The 20830-nt window shown below is 43.8% G+C and overlaps 1 protein-coding gene across 1 annotated transcript in view; it reads right to left on the bottom strand.

The window, feature by feature from the left end:
• Positions 1–20830, bottom strand: part of LOC131185274 (ankyrin repeat and fibronectin type-III domain-containing protein 1-like) — a 397608-nt gene that overhangs the window by 276382 nt on the left and 100396 nt on the right. The window contains exons 3-4 of the mRNA XM_058157670.1: positions 11922–12115; positions 7110–7339 (exon numbers count right to left, since the gene is read on the bottom strand). Coding sequence (XP_058013653.1) covers positions 7110–7339; positions 11922–12115 — 424 coding nt within the window. The remainder of the gene's footprint in view (positions 1–7109; positions 7340–11921; positions 12116–20830) is intronic.

Here is a 20830-nt window from a genome sequence, read left to right as displayed (position 1 = left end):
AAATTTGGCCAGTGTCTCACTGCTGAAACGAGTCTGTGCAGTTTGCCATCTGTACATTTTGGCAGCGTTCCCTTGTTTGGGCCCGCAGCCGTGTCACAGAATCTTCATTTTCAGCAGCTAATGTGCTTTCAGTTCATTTCTGGCACAGCGTTGCGGATGCCAGGAAAATGATGACAGCGTCAAGTCAGGCCTTTCTAAAGGAAGCTTTTCCTTCCTTTAAGACGCTGGCCGACCTGTGAACACAGCGGTAGAACTTCTGAGGAACATGGAGTCTAAACGGCAGAAATATTGAAGTTGTCCAGAGGCTGCCATATGTTTCAATATTTCTGAGGGGGGAAGACAGAGGAGAAGCAGCAGAAGAAGAAGAAGCAGGAGGAGGAGGAGGAGGAGGAGGAGATGGAGAAGATCCTGCCCACTTTTTTGTGAGGAGGAGGGGGGGGGATGATGATAAGGATAAGAAAAAGGAAAATGAGAAAGAGAAGGAGCAGAAGGAGGGAGAAGTAAGAGGAGGAGAAGGAGAAGGAGAAGGAGAAGGAGAAGGAGAAGGAGACCCTGCCCACTTTTTTGTGAGGAGGAGGAGAGAAGGATGAGGAAGAGGGGAAGAAGGAGAAGGAGAAAGAGGAGGAGGAGAAGAAGAAGAAGGAGGGAGGAGGAGGAGGAGGAGGAGGAGGAGGAGGAGGAGAGGGAGAGGGAGAAGGAGAAGAAGATCCTGCCCACTTTTTGTGAGAAGGAGGAGAGAAGGACGAGGAAGAGGGGAAGAAAGAGAAGGAGAAAAGGAGGAGAAGAGGAGGAGGAGGAGGAGGAGGAGGAGGAGGAGGAGGAGGAGGAGGAGGAGGAGAAGAAGAAGAAGAAGAAGAAGAAGAAGAAGAAGAAGAAGAAGAAGAAGAAGAAGAAGAAGAAGAAGAAGAAGAAGAAGAAGAAGAAGAAGAAGAAGAAGAAGATCTTGCCCACCTTTTTGTGAGGAGAAGGAGGAGGAGTGGGAGGAGGAGGGAGGAGGAGGAGATTTCCCCTAGGGACTCACACAAAGAAATCAGGCCCTATATATTACAAATGAAAGATTACAAAATGGAGACTGCCTAGTCGAAATGCAAACTCCTTTACCTTTCATTATATGGTAATTCAACTAAGAATCGGCCCATAAAGTTGTTTTCTTACCCCAAAGCAAAGACGATTCCTTCTAAACATTGGGATTTCCTTTGGATGCTTTCCAATTAGGAGTACAACTGGAATCAAAGGCTGTGGCTTTAATCCTCTTGCCGATTCTTCTTTTCCATTCTCTCCCAACAGGTGTATCCGAAACCGGCTGTTATCGTGCCGCTTCTCCCTACCTCATTCGTGGCATTTTACGGGATCAATCTACCATTTGTAACCTCACCCGTGGTTTTGTTCCACTATTTCCTCTGTCACACACAGCCTCTTCTGGCTGGAAGTCCTATCGCCAGCACTTTTCTGGAAGCACTTGAAATGTCCCCTCAACCTTCTATGGTTCATCTCAAAAGAGGAAACCAAAACAACTAAGGGCTCCTCTAAATCCCAAGAGAAACCGACGGACGTCAAGAAGTCATAAACCGAAGCAACAGAAGACTTGTGTTCTGGAACCACACAAATTACATCCAAATGGGGTTCAAGGAAATCTATAACATGCTTTAAACCAAGAGTTAGATGGTTGTATCGCGGAAGTTCTGGTTATGTCCTAACCGAGCCAGGTTTCCTTGGTCCTCTTGTTCTCATATTCTTTCCATGCACAATGACACAATGATCAGGCTCCTTAAACAGGGCTATTTTTTTATCATTACAACCTCAAGGCTGGTAATGAGATCCCATCATTACAACCTCAAGGCTGGTAATGAGATCAGGAACCCGACACACGACCGTTGGGATCAAGTATCTTTCAGGTGGCAGAAAGTCAGCTTATTAAATTTTAAACACAGCCCGGCCCTCGTCTGTTGTTTCGGCTCCTAAGCCACCGTTCCCAACCCCCAACGTAGTTCCTAACTCACAAGAATAAACTCCAGAAAGTTTTGAAATCTTCTTCCAAGTACTCTCGTCACACTGTAGTGCTTAACTGCAGTTAATGACAGTTGTTGTTTTTTATTTGCATTTATATCCCCCCCTTCTCCAAAGATTCAGGCGGCTTACACTATGTTAAGCAATAGTCTTCATCCATTTGTATATTATATACAAAGTCAACTTATTGCCCCCAACAATCTGGGTCCTCATTTTACCTACCTTATAAAGGATGGAAGGCTGAGTCAAACTTGGGCCTGGTGGGACTTGAACCTGCAGTAATTGCAAGCAGCTGTGTTAATAACAGACTGTCTTAGCAGTCTGAGCCACCAGAGGCCCAACTAAGTTGGCAGTCAGATATCTTTGTAGGACTCCTGGCTCTCTAAATTCAGGGCAACGGATAAAGACGAAGTAGAAAGCCAAATGAGCAGCTGAATGCCCAAGATACAAGCAGTTATGTAGATGACCCTACATAAAAGGCGCCAGGTTTTGACCTTCCTCACCAGCACCGGTCAACTCTGAACAGGATCCGTACGCAACATGGTGTCAGCCAGGACCCATTGTTTAAGTGGGGTCTTGTCTCTACCTCTCAGTGTGATTGTGGTGCTCCTCGACAAAATATCCACCACATTGTGTCCAAATGTCCACCAAGAGCTTGCAACGGCCCAATGCCTGATGAACTACTATAAGTCCACGTATTTCCCATACGCTAAATAAATCAATAAATCTTCCAAGTACTGTTGTCTCGAAATTCAGACTTCTCACCTTCAACATTAATCAGGACTTAATAACAGACTGTTAGCATAAGCATATGCATAGATATAACCAGGGGTGGGCTTCAAAAATTTTAGCAAGGGGTTCTCTGCCCAGTTGCTGGGTGGGTGTGGCCATGGTGGGCGTGGCCTAGTCGGCCTCCTGCACCCTGGCGAGGCAGCCATTTTTGCCCTCCCCGGGCTCTGGAGGCTTTTCTCGAGCCTCCGGGAGGGCGAAAATAGCCTCCCCAGGCTCTGGAGGCCCTCTGGAGGCTGGGCCTGATTCCAGTCTTTTCAAACTTCCAGTAGGCCCATTTTTTGTCCTCCTTGAGCCTCCGCGCACATCCTGAATCCAAAACGGGCAGGGTGGGGACTCACTGGGAAGGGTGGGGTGGGCCAACCAGGAGTGGGATTTGGGGGTTCTCCAAACGGCACAGAATCTTAGCTAGAGGTTCTCTCGAACCCCTGTGAACCTCCCAGTAGCCCACCCCCGGATATAACCCAACCTTAGTTAGTCCTTGACTTACAACCATAGTTGGGACCAGGATTTCCGTTGCTAAGCAAACAAGGTTTTAAGTGAGTCGCACCCAACTTTCTGACCTTGATGGTCGCAGTTATTAAACAAATCACTGCAGTTGTTAAATGAATCATGCAATAAATGAATGGATCATTAAGCAAATTTGACTTTCCGCAGCTTGTCAGAAACCAGCTGGGAGGGCCACAAATTATTATTATTTGTTAGATTTGTTTGCTGCCCATCAGTGATCAGGTGACCCTAAGACACTGCATCCTTTGCAAATACCTGCCAGTTGCCAAACACCTGAAGCTCGATTATGTGACTATGAGGATAGTGCAGTGGTAAAATCCAATTTTTTTTTACTACCGGTTCTGTATGTGTGGCATGGTGGGCGTGGCAGGGGAAGGATACTGCAAAATCCCCATTCCCTCCCCACTCCTGGGGGAAGGATACTGCAAAATCCCCATTCCCTCCCCACTCCTGGGGGAAGGATACTGCAAAATCCCCATTCCCTCCCCACTCCTGGGGGAAGGATACTGCAAAATCCCTATTCCTCCCCACTCCTGGGGGAAGGATACTGCAAAATCCCCATCCCCACCCCACTCCTGGGGAAAGGATATTGCAAAATCTCCATTCCCTTCCCACTCCTGGGGGAAGGATATTGCAAAATCTCCATTCCTTCCCACTCCTGGGGAAGGATACTGCAAAATCCCCATTCCTCCCACCCTGGGGAAGGATACTGCAAAATCCCCATTCCCTCCCCACTCCTGGGGGAAGGATACTGCAAAATCCCCATTCCCTCCCCACTCCTGGGGGAAGGATATTGCAAAATCTCCATTCCCTTCCCACTCCTGGGGGAAGGATATTGCAAAATCTCCATTCCCACCCTATTCTGGGGCCAGCCAGAGGTGGTATTTGCCGGTTCTCTTAACTGCTCAAAATTTCCGCTACCAGTTCAAAACCTGCTGGATTTCACCCCTGGATGGATGGATAAATAATTGGCAGGGGGAGTTAGAAAGCTTTGTTTTTGTAGATGATAACAGCAAAATTAGAAATTAAAAGACGCTTGCTCCTAAGGAGGAAAGCTATGGCAAATCTAGATAGCTTACTAAAAAGCAGAGACATCACCTTGCCAACAAAAGAGCGTATAGTCAAGGCTGTGGTTTTCCCAGTTGCAATGTATGGCTGTGAAAGTTGGACCATAAGGAAGGCTGAGCGCCAAAGAATTGAGGCCTTTGAGCTCTGTTGCTGGAGAAGACTCCTGCGAGTCCCTTGGACTGCAAGGCGATCAAACCAGTCAGTCCTAGAGGAGATCAATCCTGATTCTCTTTAGAAGGCCAGATCCTGAAGATGAAACTCAAATACTTTGGCCACCTAATGAGAAGGAAGGACTCCCTGGAGAAGAGCCAAACGCTGGGAACGATGGAGGGCAAAAGAAGAACGGGACAGCAGAGAATGAGGTGGCTGGATGGAGTCACTGAAGCAGTTGGTGTGAGCTTAAATGGACTCCAGAGGATGGTAGAGGACAGGAAGGCCTGGAGGAATGTTGTCTATGGGGTCGCGATGGGGCAGACATGACTTTGTGACTAACAACAACAACGTTTGCTAGCTTTAAGATGTGAAGTCTTTAATTCCCAGAATTCCTAGCAATTCTTTCTTCTCACTGGATTCTCTCACACTCAAAGAACCACCCAGTACATTGTATTGGAGATTGGCAACAGACCTCAGTTACACAATAGATTTGACAATCAGTTATAGCAGCCAGTCCTATTCCCCTCTTTTCCTTCCATATTTAGATTTTTGCAGATATTTATATCTCACATGTATATTGTATTTTGATGTTCCTTTAAGTTTTTGCATCCAAAAAGCTGCCTGTAATTCTAATGCTGGATTATTTGTAAATCAAGGGTTTTCAAGAACAGAGACAAATGAACAGAACTATTCTATTTTGGTTTTTCTATGTAAATGTACACACGTATGGGCACATCAACATAAGTAAATTTATTTCTGACAAATGCAGGGCTTCACTGTACTTCAAATATCAAAGATGGGTTGGATAAGTGTGCAAAAGTGCAGTGAACATCCCTATGGTCTATTCAAAGCTTTGGCCAACACAGAAAACTACAGAACAATCTGAAATATCAACATACAGTAGTGGCCAAAATTGTGGAAACCTTTTGGGAAAAGTGTATTTTCTAAAACTAGTTAATAACACCACTTTTTGGAGGGAGTAGTACCATAAAATTATGTATCAATGGAAAGATAATTTAATCAAGAATGTAATACAATAACTTTTAGGAAGGATTTGCTATTGGAATAATAGTTATAGTATAAAGAAAAAAAGTGAAATACATAGAAAAAATAGATACACAAAAATGATCACCATAGAAAAAACGAGATATACAAAAATTATCCCAATGTCAGTTAATACTTAGTCGGGTAAACCTTTAGCATGAATTACAGCCTTACAACATCTTCCCATGGAGTGAACCAAGTCTTTTAGTTCTGCAGCTGTTCTAATGTGAAACCAAGATTGAAGGATTGCTTCTATTAACTGGGTTTTATTGCTGGGTCGCTTCTGACTAACAAGTTTCTTTAGTCAGCTCCATAGATTTACAATTGGGTTAAGGCAGGGGTAGTCAACCTTTTTATACCTACCGCCCACTTTTGTATCTCTGTTAGTAGTAAAAATTTTCTAACTGCCCACCAGTTCCACAGTAATGCGCCGTGTATCGTCTGCCCGTACCTCTCACGCATCGTGGATTGGGTTGGGGGGTAGGTGCTGACTACCAGCTCTGCTTGTCTGTTACAGCTGGGTGGTGTAGGGGGAGATGCGCGAGCTATTCTGGGACGAGGCTCTTTTGTTTGCGGTCGCACTAGCGCCATTTAGTTTCACTTATGTAACATTATTTATTTATTTATTTATTTATTTATTTATTTATTTATTTATTTATTTATTCATATTTGTATACCGCCCTATCTCCCAAGGGACTCAGGGCGGTTAACAGCCATATAAAATATACTAAATACAAGTTAAAACCCCAATTAAAAAACTTATTAAATACGGCCGAATATTAAAACCACAATAGAATAATAAAAAAACCCATTAAAACCAAATTTTAAAAAAAAACCCAGTCCAGTCCTGCACAAATAAAAAGATGTGTCTTAAGCTCGCGGCGAAAGGTTCGAAGGTCTGGAAGTTGACGAAGTCCTGGGGGAAGTTTGTTCCAAAGGGTGGGAGCCCCCACGGAAAAGGCCCTTCCCCTGGGCATGAACATGAACTAAACTTATGCGCGGGCAATAGAAATAGTATATTTTCAGAAATTTTAATTGTCACAGGGAATTTTATGAAAATCTAATGAAAATGTTTTTAAATAATGCTATGAAATTTTTTTTAAAGTCAATTAAATTAAAAAAAAGGAAAGTGCTTCAGTATTGGACAAAACCCCTACCGCCCACCATGAAAGCTGTAACGCCCACTAGTGGGCGGTAGGGACCAGGTTGACTACCACTGGGTTAACATCTGGGCTATTTCCTGGCCATTCCAGCAGTGGAATAGGATTATCCTGAATCTCAAAAAAAAAAAAAAAGTGGTATTATTAGCCATCAAACCTTAAAAATACACTTTTCCCGAAAGGTTTCCACAATTTTGGCCACTACTGTAGCAAACTATTTTGCAGTTCCGGACTGTGCGGTCCGCCATTTTGTCAAACCAACCAATCAACCCAAGCCATCATCACGTGCCACAGCTCCATAGGAAAAAGATGCCAGTTTGGCCAAGCGGCCTCTTTCGAACCTCACGAAAAAAAAACAATTGGCTCTGGAGTACTCACAAACTGTCTCCGAAGCTTCGTTTTGACTCGCTCTGTCTTCGTTTCGTTCGGGTGGAGAGGATAATTGAGGGAGCTGAGGTGGTTGTCCATGGATAGACTTTTCCTCATGTAGAAGGACCGAGTCCGGATAGCCCTGAAAGGGGCCTCATCCATCACAGTGCACAATCGTGGCTGCATGGTGGGGTCTCTTCCGGGACTGATACAGTCGTCTTCTAGCGCCCACGCCTCTCCTGGATTGGGGGTGGGGTGGGGACAAATCAGAGAAGATGGACACTCAAGCATGAAACGGAGAGTTAACATTCATAGATCCACCACAATATTATCCAACGTTCGTACAACACTTTTGTCAGGGACAATGAATCATGAACCATGGTGGCGCAGTGGTTAAGAGTGCAGTACTGCAGGCTACTTCTGCTGACTGCCGGCTACCAGCCCTTTGGCGGTTCAAATCTCACTGGCTCCAGGTTGACTCAGTCTTCCATCCTTCTGACGTGGGTAAAATGAGGAGCCAGATTGTGGGGACAAAAGGCTGACACTTGTAAAGTGGTATATAAGTCTAAGCGCTATTGCTATTGCCCTTCCTTCCTTCCTTCCTTCCTCCCTCCCTCCTCATTTCAATCTCCTTCCTTCCTTCCTTCCTTCCTTCCTTCCTTCCTTCCTTCCTTCCTTCCATGTTGCACAGAGGTTAGAATGAGTATTGTAGGCTAACTCTGCCAACGGTCAGCAGTTCGAGCCTGACTGGCTCAAGGTTGACTCAGCCTTCCATCCTTCTGAGGTGGGTAAAATGAGGGTGGAAGGGAGGAAGGAGGAAGGAAGGACGGACGGACGGAAGGAAGGAAGGAGGAGGAGGGAGAGAAGGAAAGAAGGAAGGAAGGAAAAAAGAAAGAGGGAAGGAAGGAAGGAAAGAAGGAAGGAAGGAAGGAAGGAAGGAAGGAAGGAAGAGGGAAGGGAGGGAGGGAGGAAGGAGGAAGAAGGGAGGGAGAGAGGGAGGGAAGGAAGGAAGAAAGAGGGAAGGAAGGAAGGAAAGAAAGAAGGAAGGAAGAAAGAGGGAGGGAGGGAGGCAGGGAGGGAGGCAGGGAGGGAGGCAGGGAGGAGGAAGGAAGGAAGGAAGGAAGGAAGGAAGGAAGGAAGGAAAAACTTCACAGCGTCTCAAAATTGTGAGATGTTTTCCTCCCTCACAATGCTTCCTCCCCTCCTGCCTGCCTTATTTATTTTTCCCTTGCTTGCTTAAATCTTTCCTGATCTGCAAAGTATATATATGCCTTGTCAAGCAAAGGATTTTTAAATGGCAGACATTTATTTTATCTGCTCAGCTCCCCTTCAGTTTTCATGCTGTTGTTTTATATGTCTTTTACAGGATTTGTGACTTTCCAAGAATGCAAAACCACCAAGATGCAAAAATATTGGCAAGAAGGCCAGACAGTTTTAAAGCAAACAGAGCTGGGATCGTGTCTCCGGACGAGAAAAAGAGACAGTGGCAGAAGCTGCAACCTTCACTGTTTTAATTTCAGAAGCTATCAATATTTTTCTGCAAATGGATTGGTGCAGTGACCTAGAGATGGAGCTCTCGCCTCAAAATCAGGAGGTTTGTGAGTTCGATCCTAGGTAGAGGCAAATGTTTCTCTCTCTGGGTACACTGAGAATATATCTGCCGAACAAAACTCTGCATCGGCGTCAGGAAGGGCATCCGGCCATTAAGTTCCATTCAGTTGCCCAGACTCCATCCTGCAAGCAATTATGGGGTCGCTAAATGGAGATGATGATCACGTGAAGTGTTAGTACCACTTTATAATGCCTTGGTAAGGCCACACTTGGAATATTGCATCCAGTTTTGGTCGCCACGATGTAAAAAAGATGTTGAGACTCTAGAAAGAGTACAGAGAAGAGCAACAAAGATGATTAGAGGACTGGAGGATAAAACATATGAAGAACGGTTGCAGGAACTGGGTATGTCTAGTTTAACAAAAAGAAGGACTAGGGGAGACATGATAGCTGTGTTCCAATATCTCAGGGGCTGCCACAAAGAAGAGGGAGTCGGGCTGTTCTCCAAAGCACCTGAGGGTAGAACAAGAAGCAATGGGTGGAAACTGATCAAAGAAAGAAGCAACTTAGAACTAAGGAGAAATTTCCTGACAGTTAGAACAATTAATAAGTGGAACCACTTGCCTTCAGAAGTTGTGAATGCTCCAACACTGGAAATTTTTAAGAAAATGTTGGATAACCATCTGACTGAGATGGTGTAGGGTTTCCTGCCTGGGCAGGGGGTTGGATTAGAAGGCCTCCAAGGTCCCTTCCAACTCTGATGTTATGTTATGTTATGATGATGATGATGATCGGCATTTTTCTGCAAACCTACGTCCAAGCCCAAGCCTCCGCTAGGCTTGAAACATCTGAACGAACGTTGAGCAACTTCAGATGTATAAAAATTCTTGAACCAAAGGCAGAACAATTTACAGGTATACCTTCACTTTATGACCACAACTGAACCCCAAATTTCTGTTTGCCAAGGGAGACCGTTGCTAAGCGAGTTTCGCCCTTTTTTACAACCTTCCTTGCCGCCGTTGTTAAGTGAATCACCTGCAGTTGTTGAGTCAGTAACATGGTCGTTAAATGAATCTGACTTTTCTTATTCAGAAGGTCGCAACAGGGGATCACACGACCCCGGGACATGGCGACCGTGACGAATACAAGTCAGTTGGCCAAATGTCTGAATTTTGATCGTGGGACCAGGAAGCTCCTGCAACAGTTGTTCAGTGTGAAAACCGATTAAAAGTCACTTTTTTCAGGCCGTAGTAACTTTGAATGGTCACTAAATGAACCATTGTAACTCGAGGACTTATCTGTATTCATCAAGAGTCTTTTTTTTTTTCTGGAGCAAATCTTTTAATGCCAGGTCTTTAACTAGGAATTTATATCAATCGAAGAGAAAAGATATGCGGAGGCATTCTGGAATCCCAAAGCAACGGCTGTGGGATGTGTTGTCGCTGGGGTGAGCGGGGGCGGGGAGGGCTATTATATAAGAAGGACTAGGGGAGACAAGATAGCAGTGTTCCAATATCTCAGGGCTGCCACAAAGAAGAGGAGTCGGGCTGTTCTCCAAAGCACCTGAGGGTAGAACAAGAAGCAATGGGTGGAAACTGATCAAGGAAAGAAGCAACTTAGAACTAAGGAGAAATTTCCTGACAGTTAGAACAATTAATAAGTGGAACGACTTGCCTGCAGAAGTTGTGAATGCTCCAACACTGGAAATTTTTAAGAAAATGTTGGATAACCATCTGACTGAGATGCTGTAGGGTTTCCTGCCTGGGCAGGGGGTTGGACTAGAAGGCCTCCAAGGTCCCTTCCAACTCTGATGTTATGTTATGTTATGATGATGATGATCGGCATTTTTCTGCAAACCTACGTCCAAGCCCAAGCCTCCGCTAGGCTTGAAACATCTGAACGAACGTTGAGCAACTTCAGATGTGTAAAAATTCTTGAACCAAAGGCAGAACAATTTACAGGTATACCTTCACTTTATGACCACAACTGAACCCCAAATTTCTGTTTGCCAAGGGAGACCGTTGCTAAGCGAGTTTCGCCCTTTTTTACAACCTTCCTTGCCACCGTTGTTAAGTGAATCACCTGCAGTTGTTGAGTCAGTAACATGGTCGTTAAATGAATCTGACTTTTCTTATTCAGAAGGTCGCAACAGGGGATCACACGACCCCGGGACATGGCGACCGTGACGAATACAAGTCAGTTGGCCAAATGTCTGAATTTTGATCGTGGGACCAGGAAGCTCCTGCAACAGTTGTTCAGTGTGAAAACCGATTAAAAGTCACTTTTTTCAGGCCGTAGTAACTTTGAATGGTCACTAAATGAACCATTGTAACTCGAGGACTTATCTGTATTCATCAAGAGTCTTTTTTTTTTTCTGGAGCAAATCTTTTAATGCCAGGTCTTTAACTAGGAATTTATATCAATCGAAGAGAAAAGATATGCGGAGGCATTCTGGAATCCCAAAGCAACGGCTGTGGGATGTGTTGTCGCTGGGGTGAGCGGGGGCGGGGAGGGCTATTATATAAGAAGGACTAGGGGAGACAAGATAGCAGTGTTCCAATATCTCAGGGGCTGCCACAAAGAAGAGGGAGTCAAGCTATTCTCCCAAGCACCTGAAGGCAGGACAAGAAGCAATGGGTGGAAACTAATCAAAGAGCGAAGCAACTTAGAACTAAGGAGAAATTTCCTGACAGTTAGAACAATCAATAAGTGAAACAACTTGCCTGCAGAAGTTGTGAATGCTCCAACACCGGACGTTTTTAAGGAGAGGTTGGATAAACATTTGTCTGAAGTGGTGTAGGATTTCCTGCCTAAGCAAAGGGTTGGACTAGAAGACCTCCAAGGTCCCTTCCAACTCTGTTATTCTATTCCTATTCCATTCCATTCCATTCCCTCTTATTCCATTCTGTTCTGTTCTGTTCTGTTCTGTTCTGTTCTGTTCTATTCTATTCTATTCTATTCTATTCTATTCATTATTTGATTATTTTCTTTTATTAGTTTTATTTTTTATATATGATGTTTTTATATTCCCTGTAAGCTGCTTTGAGTCTCCATGGGCAAATAGGTGGCAATATAAACTTTCTAATAAAAAATAAAATAAAATAAAATAAAATAAAAATATAGAGTGGAGTGAAGTGAAGTGAAGTGAAGTAAAGTAAAGTAAAATAATAAAATAAATAAAATAAAATAAAAATAAAAAACAAAAATAATAATAATAAATAAAATAAAATATATACATTGCATTTGCAGGAATAAATGGCTCAGACTCACCAGTAGAGGGCACTGTGCATCCTTTCTGACAATCGGGGGCAGAGTGATTCCGAATGTGTTTTTGTTCAGGCATCTCTTTTCTGTACAGTTTGGAGTCTAGAAGTGGAACTCGGCTGATGACCGGGGATTGAGGGATACTTGGAAGTGTCCGAGACTTTCCTAAAAGTGGCCTCTGAGACTTTCGGTCGAGCGACCTTGAAAAAAAAGGAAATTAAAAAAAAAACATTATTTTCAGTTCCAGAATAGCCCTGGAGTTTCAGATTTGAAGGGCCTTGGAAAAGAACACATTTTTCAACATTTTTGGAACTAGCAACATCGTCGGAATGCCTTCAAAAAATGCCCTTTGCATTTCTTATACAGGAGTGGCCAAAACCACTGGAAACCTTTTGGGAAAAGTGTATTTTCTAAAACTAGCTAATAACACCACTTTTTGGGGGGAGTAGTACCATAAAATTATGTATCAATGGAAAGATAATTGAATCAAGATTGTAATGCAATAACTTTCATGAAGGATTTGCTATTAGAATAGCAGTTACAGTAGAAAGAAGAAAAGTGAAACACATAGAAAAAACGAGATATACAAAAATGATCACCATGTCAGTTAATACTTAGTTGGGTAACCTTTAGCGTGAATTACGGCCTTACAACGTCTTCCCATGGAGTGAACCAAGTCTTTGAGTTCTGCAGCTGTTCTAATGTGAAACCAAGATTGAAGGATTGTTTCTATTAACTGGGTTTTATTGCTGGGTTGCAATACTGACTAACAAGTTTCTTTAGTCGGCTCCATAGATTTTCAATTGGGTGAAGGGCTGGGCTATTCCCAGGCCATTCCAGCAATGGAATAGGATTATCTTGAAACTCCAAAAAAAAGTGGTGTTATTAGCCATCAAACCTCAAAAATACACTTTTCCCAAAAGGTTTCCACAATTTTGGCCACTATTGTATATTTACAATGGTTGCAGCATCTTGTGATTACCTTCCCAGCCAACTTCTGACTAGCAAAGTCAATGAGAGAAGATAGATTCGCTTAATGACCATGTGCTCTGCTTAAAAACTGTTGCACAAATGTCACAAAATCGGGCATATCTCACTTAACAACCTTGCCCAACTTTCCTTGGTTAGCAACGGAAATTCAGGTTGCCCATTATGGTCATGTCAAGGATTACTTGTCCTATGTGCTACAGGTAGTGCTTGACTTACAACAGTTCATTTACTGACCGTTCAACATTATAACAGTATTGAAAAAAGTGACTTATGATCATTTTTTACAACTTATGACCGTTGTAACATCCCCAAGGTCACATGATCAAAATTCAGACGGTTGGCAACTGGTTCATATTTATGACGGATGCAATGTCCCGGGGTCACGTGATCCCCTTTTGCGACTTTCTGACAAGCAAAGTCAATGGGTGAAGCCAGATTCACTAAACAACCACGTTGCTAACTTAACCACGGCAGTGCTTCAGTTAGCAACTGTGGCAAGACAGGACGTAAAATGGAACAAAACCGAGTTAACAAAAATTTTCACTTAGCAATAGAACTGTTGAGCTCAATTGTAGTCGTGATTCAAGAACTACTTATATTCTTATTTTCTCAGATTTGCTGCGGCTATAAGGTCTTTCAACATATACACCTTAACATATATACTATAGATTTTTCTTTTTTTATTGGCCAAGTGTGATTGGACACACAAGGAATTTGTCTTTGGTGCATATGCTCTCAGTGTACATAAAAGAAAAGATACGTTCGTCAAGAATCATAAGGTACAACACTTAATGATAGTCATAGGGTACAAATAAGCAATCAGGAAACAATATCAATATCAATTGTAAGGATACAAGCAACAAAGATACAGTCATACAGTCATAAGTGGAAGGAGATGGGTGGTAGGAATGATGAGAAAATTAATAGTAGTGCAGACTTAGTAAATAGTTTGACAGTGTTGAGGGAATTATTTGTTTAGCAGAGTGATGGCGTTCGGGAAGAAACTGTCCTTGTGTCTAGTTGTTCTGGTGTGCAGTGCTCGATAGCGTCGTTTTGAGGATAGGAGTTGAAACAGTTTATGTTCAGGATGTGAGGGGTCTGTAGATATTTTCACAGCCCTCTTTTTGACTGGTGCAGTAGACAGGTCTTCAATGGAAGGCAGGTTGGTAGGGATTGTTTTTTCTGCAGTTCTAATGATCCTCTGAAGTCTGTGTCTGTCTTGCTGGGTTGCAGAACCAAACCATACATAGACATAGACATAGGATATACACCTAAGACAAATTCTTTGTGCATCCAATCACACTTGGCCAATAAAGAATTCTAGTCTAGTCTAACAGCAAGGAATTGGGGGGAGGGAAATAAAAGGGGGAGCACAGGGGTGTGTAGCAGGTCTCCCTGCAGCCTCCTGGGACCAAAAACAGTGACACACCCACACCCACACACACCCGTGGCCCGTTTTTGGTCCCAGGAGGCTGCAGGGAGGCCCATTAGGTCCAAAATGGGGTGGGAGGGTTGTGCGCATATGTGCGGGGGGACGGGGAAGCGCAGGGAGTTACGAGCGCATACATGGGGGATGGGGCACGGGGGGTGGGGTCATGCACACATTGCATTATGGATGCAGGCGCATTCAGCACGCGACGACAAAAAGATTAGCCATCACTGCCCTATACCATTTCAGACAAATGGTTGTTCAATATCTTCTGAAAAACCTTCAGGAATGGAACACCGCAAATCCTTTTCCTTCTCCATTCTCTCCTGCTCCTCCTCTTCCTCCATTCTCTCCTTCTTCTCCTCCTCCTCCTCCTCTTCCTCCTCCTCCTCCACCACCACCGTGTCCCTGACCTCACGCGACCACGGTCCAGGTGCTTGGCAGCATTTATTGGCCAACAGATTTTTTCTTCCCCCCAATAATTTCCAGAAAGTGCTGCTGCTGCTTTTCTAATAAGCTGCCTAGAGCCCTATAAATAACCACCGCTTTGCTTTGGGGATCTGGAAGAGCTCATTGTCAAGATTTGACAAAGATTAAAGCATCTTTTTAGCTGAAGCAATCATCCAGTTCTCATCCTATCACCTGCTGAGCAATCAAGAGAAAGAGAGAAAGAGAGAAAGAGAAAGAGAGAGAGAGATGCAGCGTCGTGTTTTGCTATCCAGATGCCACCAGATGTCTTTGGCATCTGAGATTGAAGCTACAACGCGAGAATGACAAAAACAGCTTCACCAAATGCTGTTGGATTGGATTGAATAATTTTATGGAAGCCTCACTCCATTTGCTAAATTCCCGCATGGGCTTAAGCCAAGGTAGGCAATTAACGCTCTCTCAAGATGGGGAGGGGAGGTGACACATAAATTCAAATTCAAGTGTTTATTGTCAGTGCACAACATATGTACAATGAGGTTGGTTGAGTAACTGTTCGGTGTGACCTGAGCATAGGTCATAAAATCATCTGCTACAATGTCCTACCAGTCAATGACTACTTCAGCTTCAACCACAACAATACACGAGCAAATAATAGATGCAAACTTAAAGTGAACCGCTCCAAACTCGATTGCAGAAAATACGACTTCAGCAACAGAGTGGTCAATGCCTGGAATGCACTACCTGACTTTGTGGTCTCATCCCAAAACTATGAAGCGGTATATAAGTCTAAGCGCGATTGCTATTATTAATGTATGTGTGTCTTCTGGGGCTTCAACATTTTCTCTGCTTGTCTGCTTGGGGACATTCACTTCCGTTAGTCAATTTCATTTCATTTGCTTCATTTTTTTTTTTTTTGCCATCAAAGGCCTTCCCAGAAATTTAAGCCGAGAAGCAGCTTTCTCGAAGCTGGAGAACCTGAAAGTCAAGTTCCTCTTAAGTATGACATCATGCAAACCAGGTGCCATGACAACTGCAAAAGCCGTCTGCATCCCAATGCTTATAGACTTTTGTTACATCGCTTCAGGAATAAACAAAATCTTGACTTATAAAATATTAAAATTGAAGCGAACGCAAAGGTGCAACACAGATATTACGGCAACAATCAAGCCCAAAATGTATGTTGCTAAGAGAGAAATATGTTACGCGAGCGATGTCCCATTTTGCAACCTTCCTTGCCACATTTGCTAACAGAATCACAGCAGTCGTTAAATTAATAACATGGTTGTTAAGTGAATCGGGTTCTCCTGTTGACTTTGCTTGTCGGAAGCTCACAAAAGGTGATTCACATGACACCAGGACATTACAACCGTCATAAATGTGAGCCGGTGGACAAGCATCCGAATCACATGACCATGGGGATGCTACAATGGTCGTAAGTGAGAAAAATTGGTCATAAGCCATTTGTTTCAGTACCAAATGAACTGTTGTAAGTCGAACACTACCTATAACAGGGGTGTCCAAACTTGGTCCCTTTAAGACTTTTGGACTTCAACTCCCAGAGTTCCTCAGCCAGCTTTGCTGGCTGAGGGACTCTGGGAGTTGAAGTCCAAAAGTCTTAAAGGGACCAAGTTTGGACACCCCTGACCTATAATATAGGTAGACATGTGACGGTGTATTTCATAATGATGGAAAATACTCTTGGACTTGTGGCCCAGAGGTGGCGCTCTTGCCTCACAATCAGGAGGTTGTGAGCTCGATCCTAGGCAGAGGCAGATGTAGGGTTTCCTGCTTGGGCAGAGGGGTTGGGCTAGATGACCTGCAAGGTCCCTTCCAACTCTGTTAATCTGTTCCCTTGCTAAACTATAACATAAATTGCTGACAACACAGCATTTTCCACTTCTACTTCTTTTCTCTCTTTTTTTGGCAGAGAAACTTAAATTAGTGATTTCAAAACATGGATAATCTGTAATAGAGGGTACCACGTGAGATAGGTGGGTGTTGATAACCTTCCTCTGAAAGACTGTTCATCGAGCCTTGCAGAGTGTAAATGAAAGTAATTTACAGCCGTATGAATTAAAGAAGTTTGCCGGGACTAAGTTTGTGCTGTTTACTTTCTAAGGAAGGCTAGGTCAGAACAGCTTAAGGCAGGTTCCAACCCCATAAGAACAGAATTTGTTTTAAAAGAAGCCCCGGATAACTGCATAAGCTATGCATCACTGCCTCGTTTTATGCATGGACTCTTTATTTTTATTAAGTTATCAGCCCATTATGAGATAACAGTAATTACTTCAAAAAGGCAGCAAATACCAACTCATCAGAGGCAAAACTCCGGCTGGCTCAAAGGCCATTATCATCCAGCTTAGAAGTGAATATTCCTATCTCATGCTATTAGCAAGGTGTTAAACACGCTCAGCTTGCTAACCGAGGAATAATGAAATTGTATTTTTAACAGCCAGGATCTCCCGTCATTCTCGGATGAAGGAGCTGCCAATTCTGAAACAGCCCCACCAAGTAGACAACAGCCACAAGCTGGCTTAAGGAATTAATGGAGCCCACCATGCTGGCATGAACAAAATCCGCAAGATAACTTCGCAAACAGCTTCCCTGTCCTTCACCCGGGTCTCCTTCCAGCCGCCTGACTCTAAAGAGATAACCCAGCCAATAACCTCAGATGGCCCCTGATGCTGAAAAGAAGTGATGATGTGCAGGAGATCACACTACTCCTTTTCATGGCCCGGCATCTAATCTGTCTTGACTCTGGCAAATCATCTCCAGTTCAAGTACTTTCTATTTCAGCCGCCACGCTCATCAAATTGTGCGCAGAAGGCCCTGAAGCTCAGCTGAACAATCTGTAGGATGTCGATCTGACGTCGGTTATCCTAAGTCAGGGAGGAAACCTCCGCAGGGATAGATCAGAAGGTGTCGCATCTGCCTTAAGCGTTCCGGTATACAAAGGCAGCAGGGAGGCAGAATATGTTCAGTTACGACAATAAGTGTCAGGGCTCTGACACATGCCCTAATGGGGCCTCTGGTGGCTCAGACTGCTAATGCAGTCTGTTATTAACAGCAGCTGCTTGCAATTACTGCAGGTTCTAGTCCCACCAGGCCCAAGGTTGACTCAGCCTTCCATCCTTTATAAGGTAGGTAAAATGAGGACCCAGATTGTTGGGGGGGCAATAAGTTGACTTTGTATATTAATATACAAATAGGATGAAGACTATTGCTTAACATAGTGTAAGCCGCCCTGAGTCTTCGGAGAAGGGCAGGATATAAATGCAAATTTAAAAAAAAAGTCATAAGCCTCGAGCCAAGTTGGCACTAAGCTCAAGAATCCCCAATTATGGAGCAAAGGTTCCCTCGCTATAGATTTCGGGATAAAAGAATAGGGTCACCTCAATGTAACTTTCAATTGACAGGAAGACTTTACCTGAACTAGATGAGCTCTGGTGGAGCAGTGGTCAGAATGCAGTATTGCAGGCTAACTCTGCTCACAGCCGGGAGTTCAATCCTGACCGCATCAAGGTTGACTCAGCCTTCCATCCTTCCGAGGTCGGTAAAATGAGGACCCAAATTGTTGGGGGCCATAGGCTGACTCTATAAATCGCTTAGAGAGGGTTGTAAAGCACTGTGAAGCGGTATATAACTCTAAGTGATCTTCCTTCCTTCCTTCCTTCCTTCCTTCCTTCCTTCCTTCCTTCCTTCCTTCCTTCCACAGTGCACAGTGGTTTTTCCATGCTAAATAGCATGTTGCATCTAGTAAGGGCATCTCCTTTCTTATCTATCTTCCTCTTACTTTACACTGAAGTAGGATCTTTAACAGACCCCTTTCTTTATACTATTCAGTATTGCAGCATTGCAGGCTAATTCTGCCAACTGCCAGCAGTTCGATCCTGACTGGCTCAGGGTTGACTCAGCCTTCCATCCTTCCAAGGTCGGTAAAATAAGGATCCAGATTATTGGGGACAAGAGGCTGACATTTGTAAACCACATACTGTGAATCCTGTAAAGCGCTATGGAACAGTATATAAGTCTAAGTGCTATTGATATTGACATTGATATTATGCTTGCACTGAATAGTATAAAGAAAGGGGTCTGTTAAAGATCCTACTTCAGTGTAAAGTAAGAGGAAGATAGATAAGAAGGGAGATGCCCTTACTAGGTGCAACATGCTATTTAGCATGGAAATTAAATAACACATTGCTTAGCACGAAGCTAAGCTTGGCTCCATTTGCCAAGATGATTGTGACCTTCCTGAGTTCTTAGCCCAGGTACTGTCACGGGAAGAAGGAATAACCTTGAGGAACAGGAGGAAGAGCAGCAACCAAAACAAATGCCAGATAAAAGAAACGTGAGTCTGGGCCAGTAATGTAATCTGGGACAGCTTCTCAAACGTGACCCTCCCTAGTTTTCATGAAGGGAGAGATAGGGGGAAAGCCTATTCAGACTTACAAGATCCTGTTATTGTAACTTTATAATGAAATGTCAGAATGTTCATGAACTGGAATAGGTCTTAGTAACAAGGTCAGCCAATGTATAGGCATAGCAACTAAGTCAGCCAATGGGAGCTGATTGGTGACTGAAACAGTTTTGGAGCCTGGGCATGGCTTACCTCTGCTCAGCTCTGAAACTGAAACTAATCTGCAACTCTGAACTGAAACTGTTCTCTCCTCTGCCTGTTTGCTTGTACTTGCTACCACATTGGAAGAACCGCTCTTGGTATTGTACATATGTCTCATGTGTTATTATGTATATAAAGAGAAATTAATGAATCCCGTTGCATCAGTTACCTGGGTGTGCTTTCTGGATTTGATTGCTGCAACAAACCCTGACATGAAAGTAGTATGAGCATTCGTAATTCTGGTTTCCTACTCTGCTCATCATGCTTTCGAACGGTGGTGTTGGAGAAGACTTAAAGAGTCCCTTGAATTTGCAAGGAGATCCAATTGCTCGATCCTAAAGGAAATCAACCCTCACGGTCCCTTTGAAAGATAGATCTCGAAGCTGAAGCTCAAGTACTTTGGCCACCTCTTGAGAAGAGAGGAGTCCTTGGAAAAGACCCCAATGCTGGGAAAGATGGAAGGAGAAGGGATGGCAGAGATTGAAATGGTTATACAATGTAACCATCTACACAATGAACACAATGCCAGGAGACAGTGGTGGACATGGGGACCTGGCGTGCTGTGGTCCATGGGATCACAAAGAGTCAGGCATGACCTGGTAACTGAACAACTCTGGTCTAACCTTGGAGTTTCCCAGAGTCACCTTACAGGTGAGATGGGTGGCATTAAAAAAATTAATAAATAAAAGAAAATAAATTTAAGGGCTGGTTGGGACCTATCCTTCTAACACTGGTGTTTCTAGTGGCCCAGAGATGAATATATGCCAGCAGACATTGTAAGCAGCAAGAGGACAATCAAAATATTTTACTTTAATACCAGCTAATTCCTCGATTTAATGCATGGGAAGGTGCAAATCACTTGCTCATTGCTTATCATCCCATCCATCAGCATGACAAGATTTGGTTCCGCAAAGTCTGAAAACATTAGCTTCACAGCAAGACCAGAGCATGTTCAAGGATTCGGGCGAAACGTTCACAAACAACTCATTACGGTTAAATAGAACGTGTATCTCTGGCTTTACCAGAGATATACCAGAGATATACCAATAAATCAGAAGTGGGCTTCACATACTGTAACAATCAGCACCACCCAGCACCAGAAATGTGTGTGTGCATCATCTGCGCATGCTTGCGGCATCACAAAACATGGCAATTCGCACGCACGCATCATCCACACATGCATGCGGCGTCAAAAACACAGCGATATAGGACGGGATTACGCCCGCAGGTCACCACTACAGGTTTACCCAAACCGGTCGAAACCTGTTGTGGTCCACCAGCAGCCTACGGAGCTGGCAACTGAGTCAGACAGTGATGAGGCTGAGGAAGAGCATGGGCCAGTCCTGGAGGCTGGGGAAGGCCCAGATGAGGGCTCTGCATCGGAGGCAGAGATGGAGCCAGGGCCATCTGGGAGTGATGTACAGACTCAGGACCCTTCAGAGGCTGACA

The sequence above is a fragment of the Ahaetulla prasina genome, chromosome 14, assembly GCF_028640845.1.
Source record: "Ahaetulla prasina isolate Xishuangbanna chromosome 14, ASM2864084v1, whole genome shotgun sequence".
In the NCBI taxonomy this organism is placed as follows: Eukaryota; Metazoa; Chordata; class Lepidosauria; order Squamata; family Colubridae; genus Ahaetulla; species Ahaetulla prasina.
This window is presented reverse-complemented; position numbering and strand designations above follow the sequence as displayed.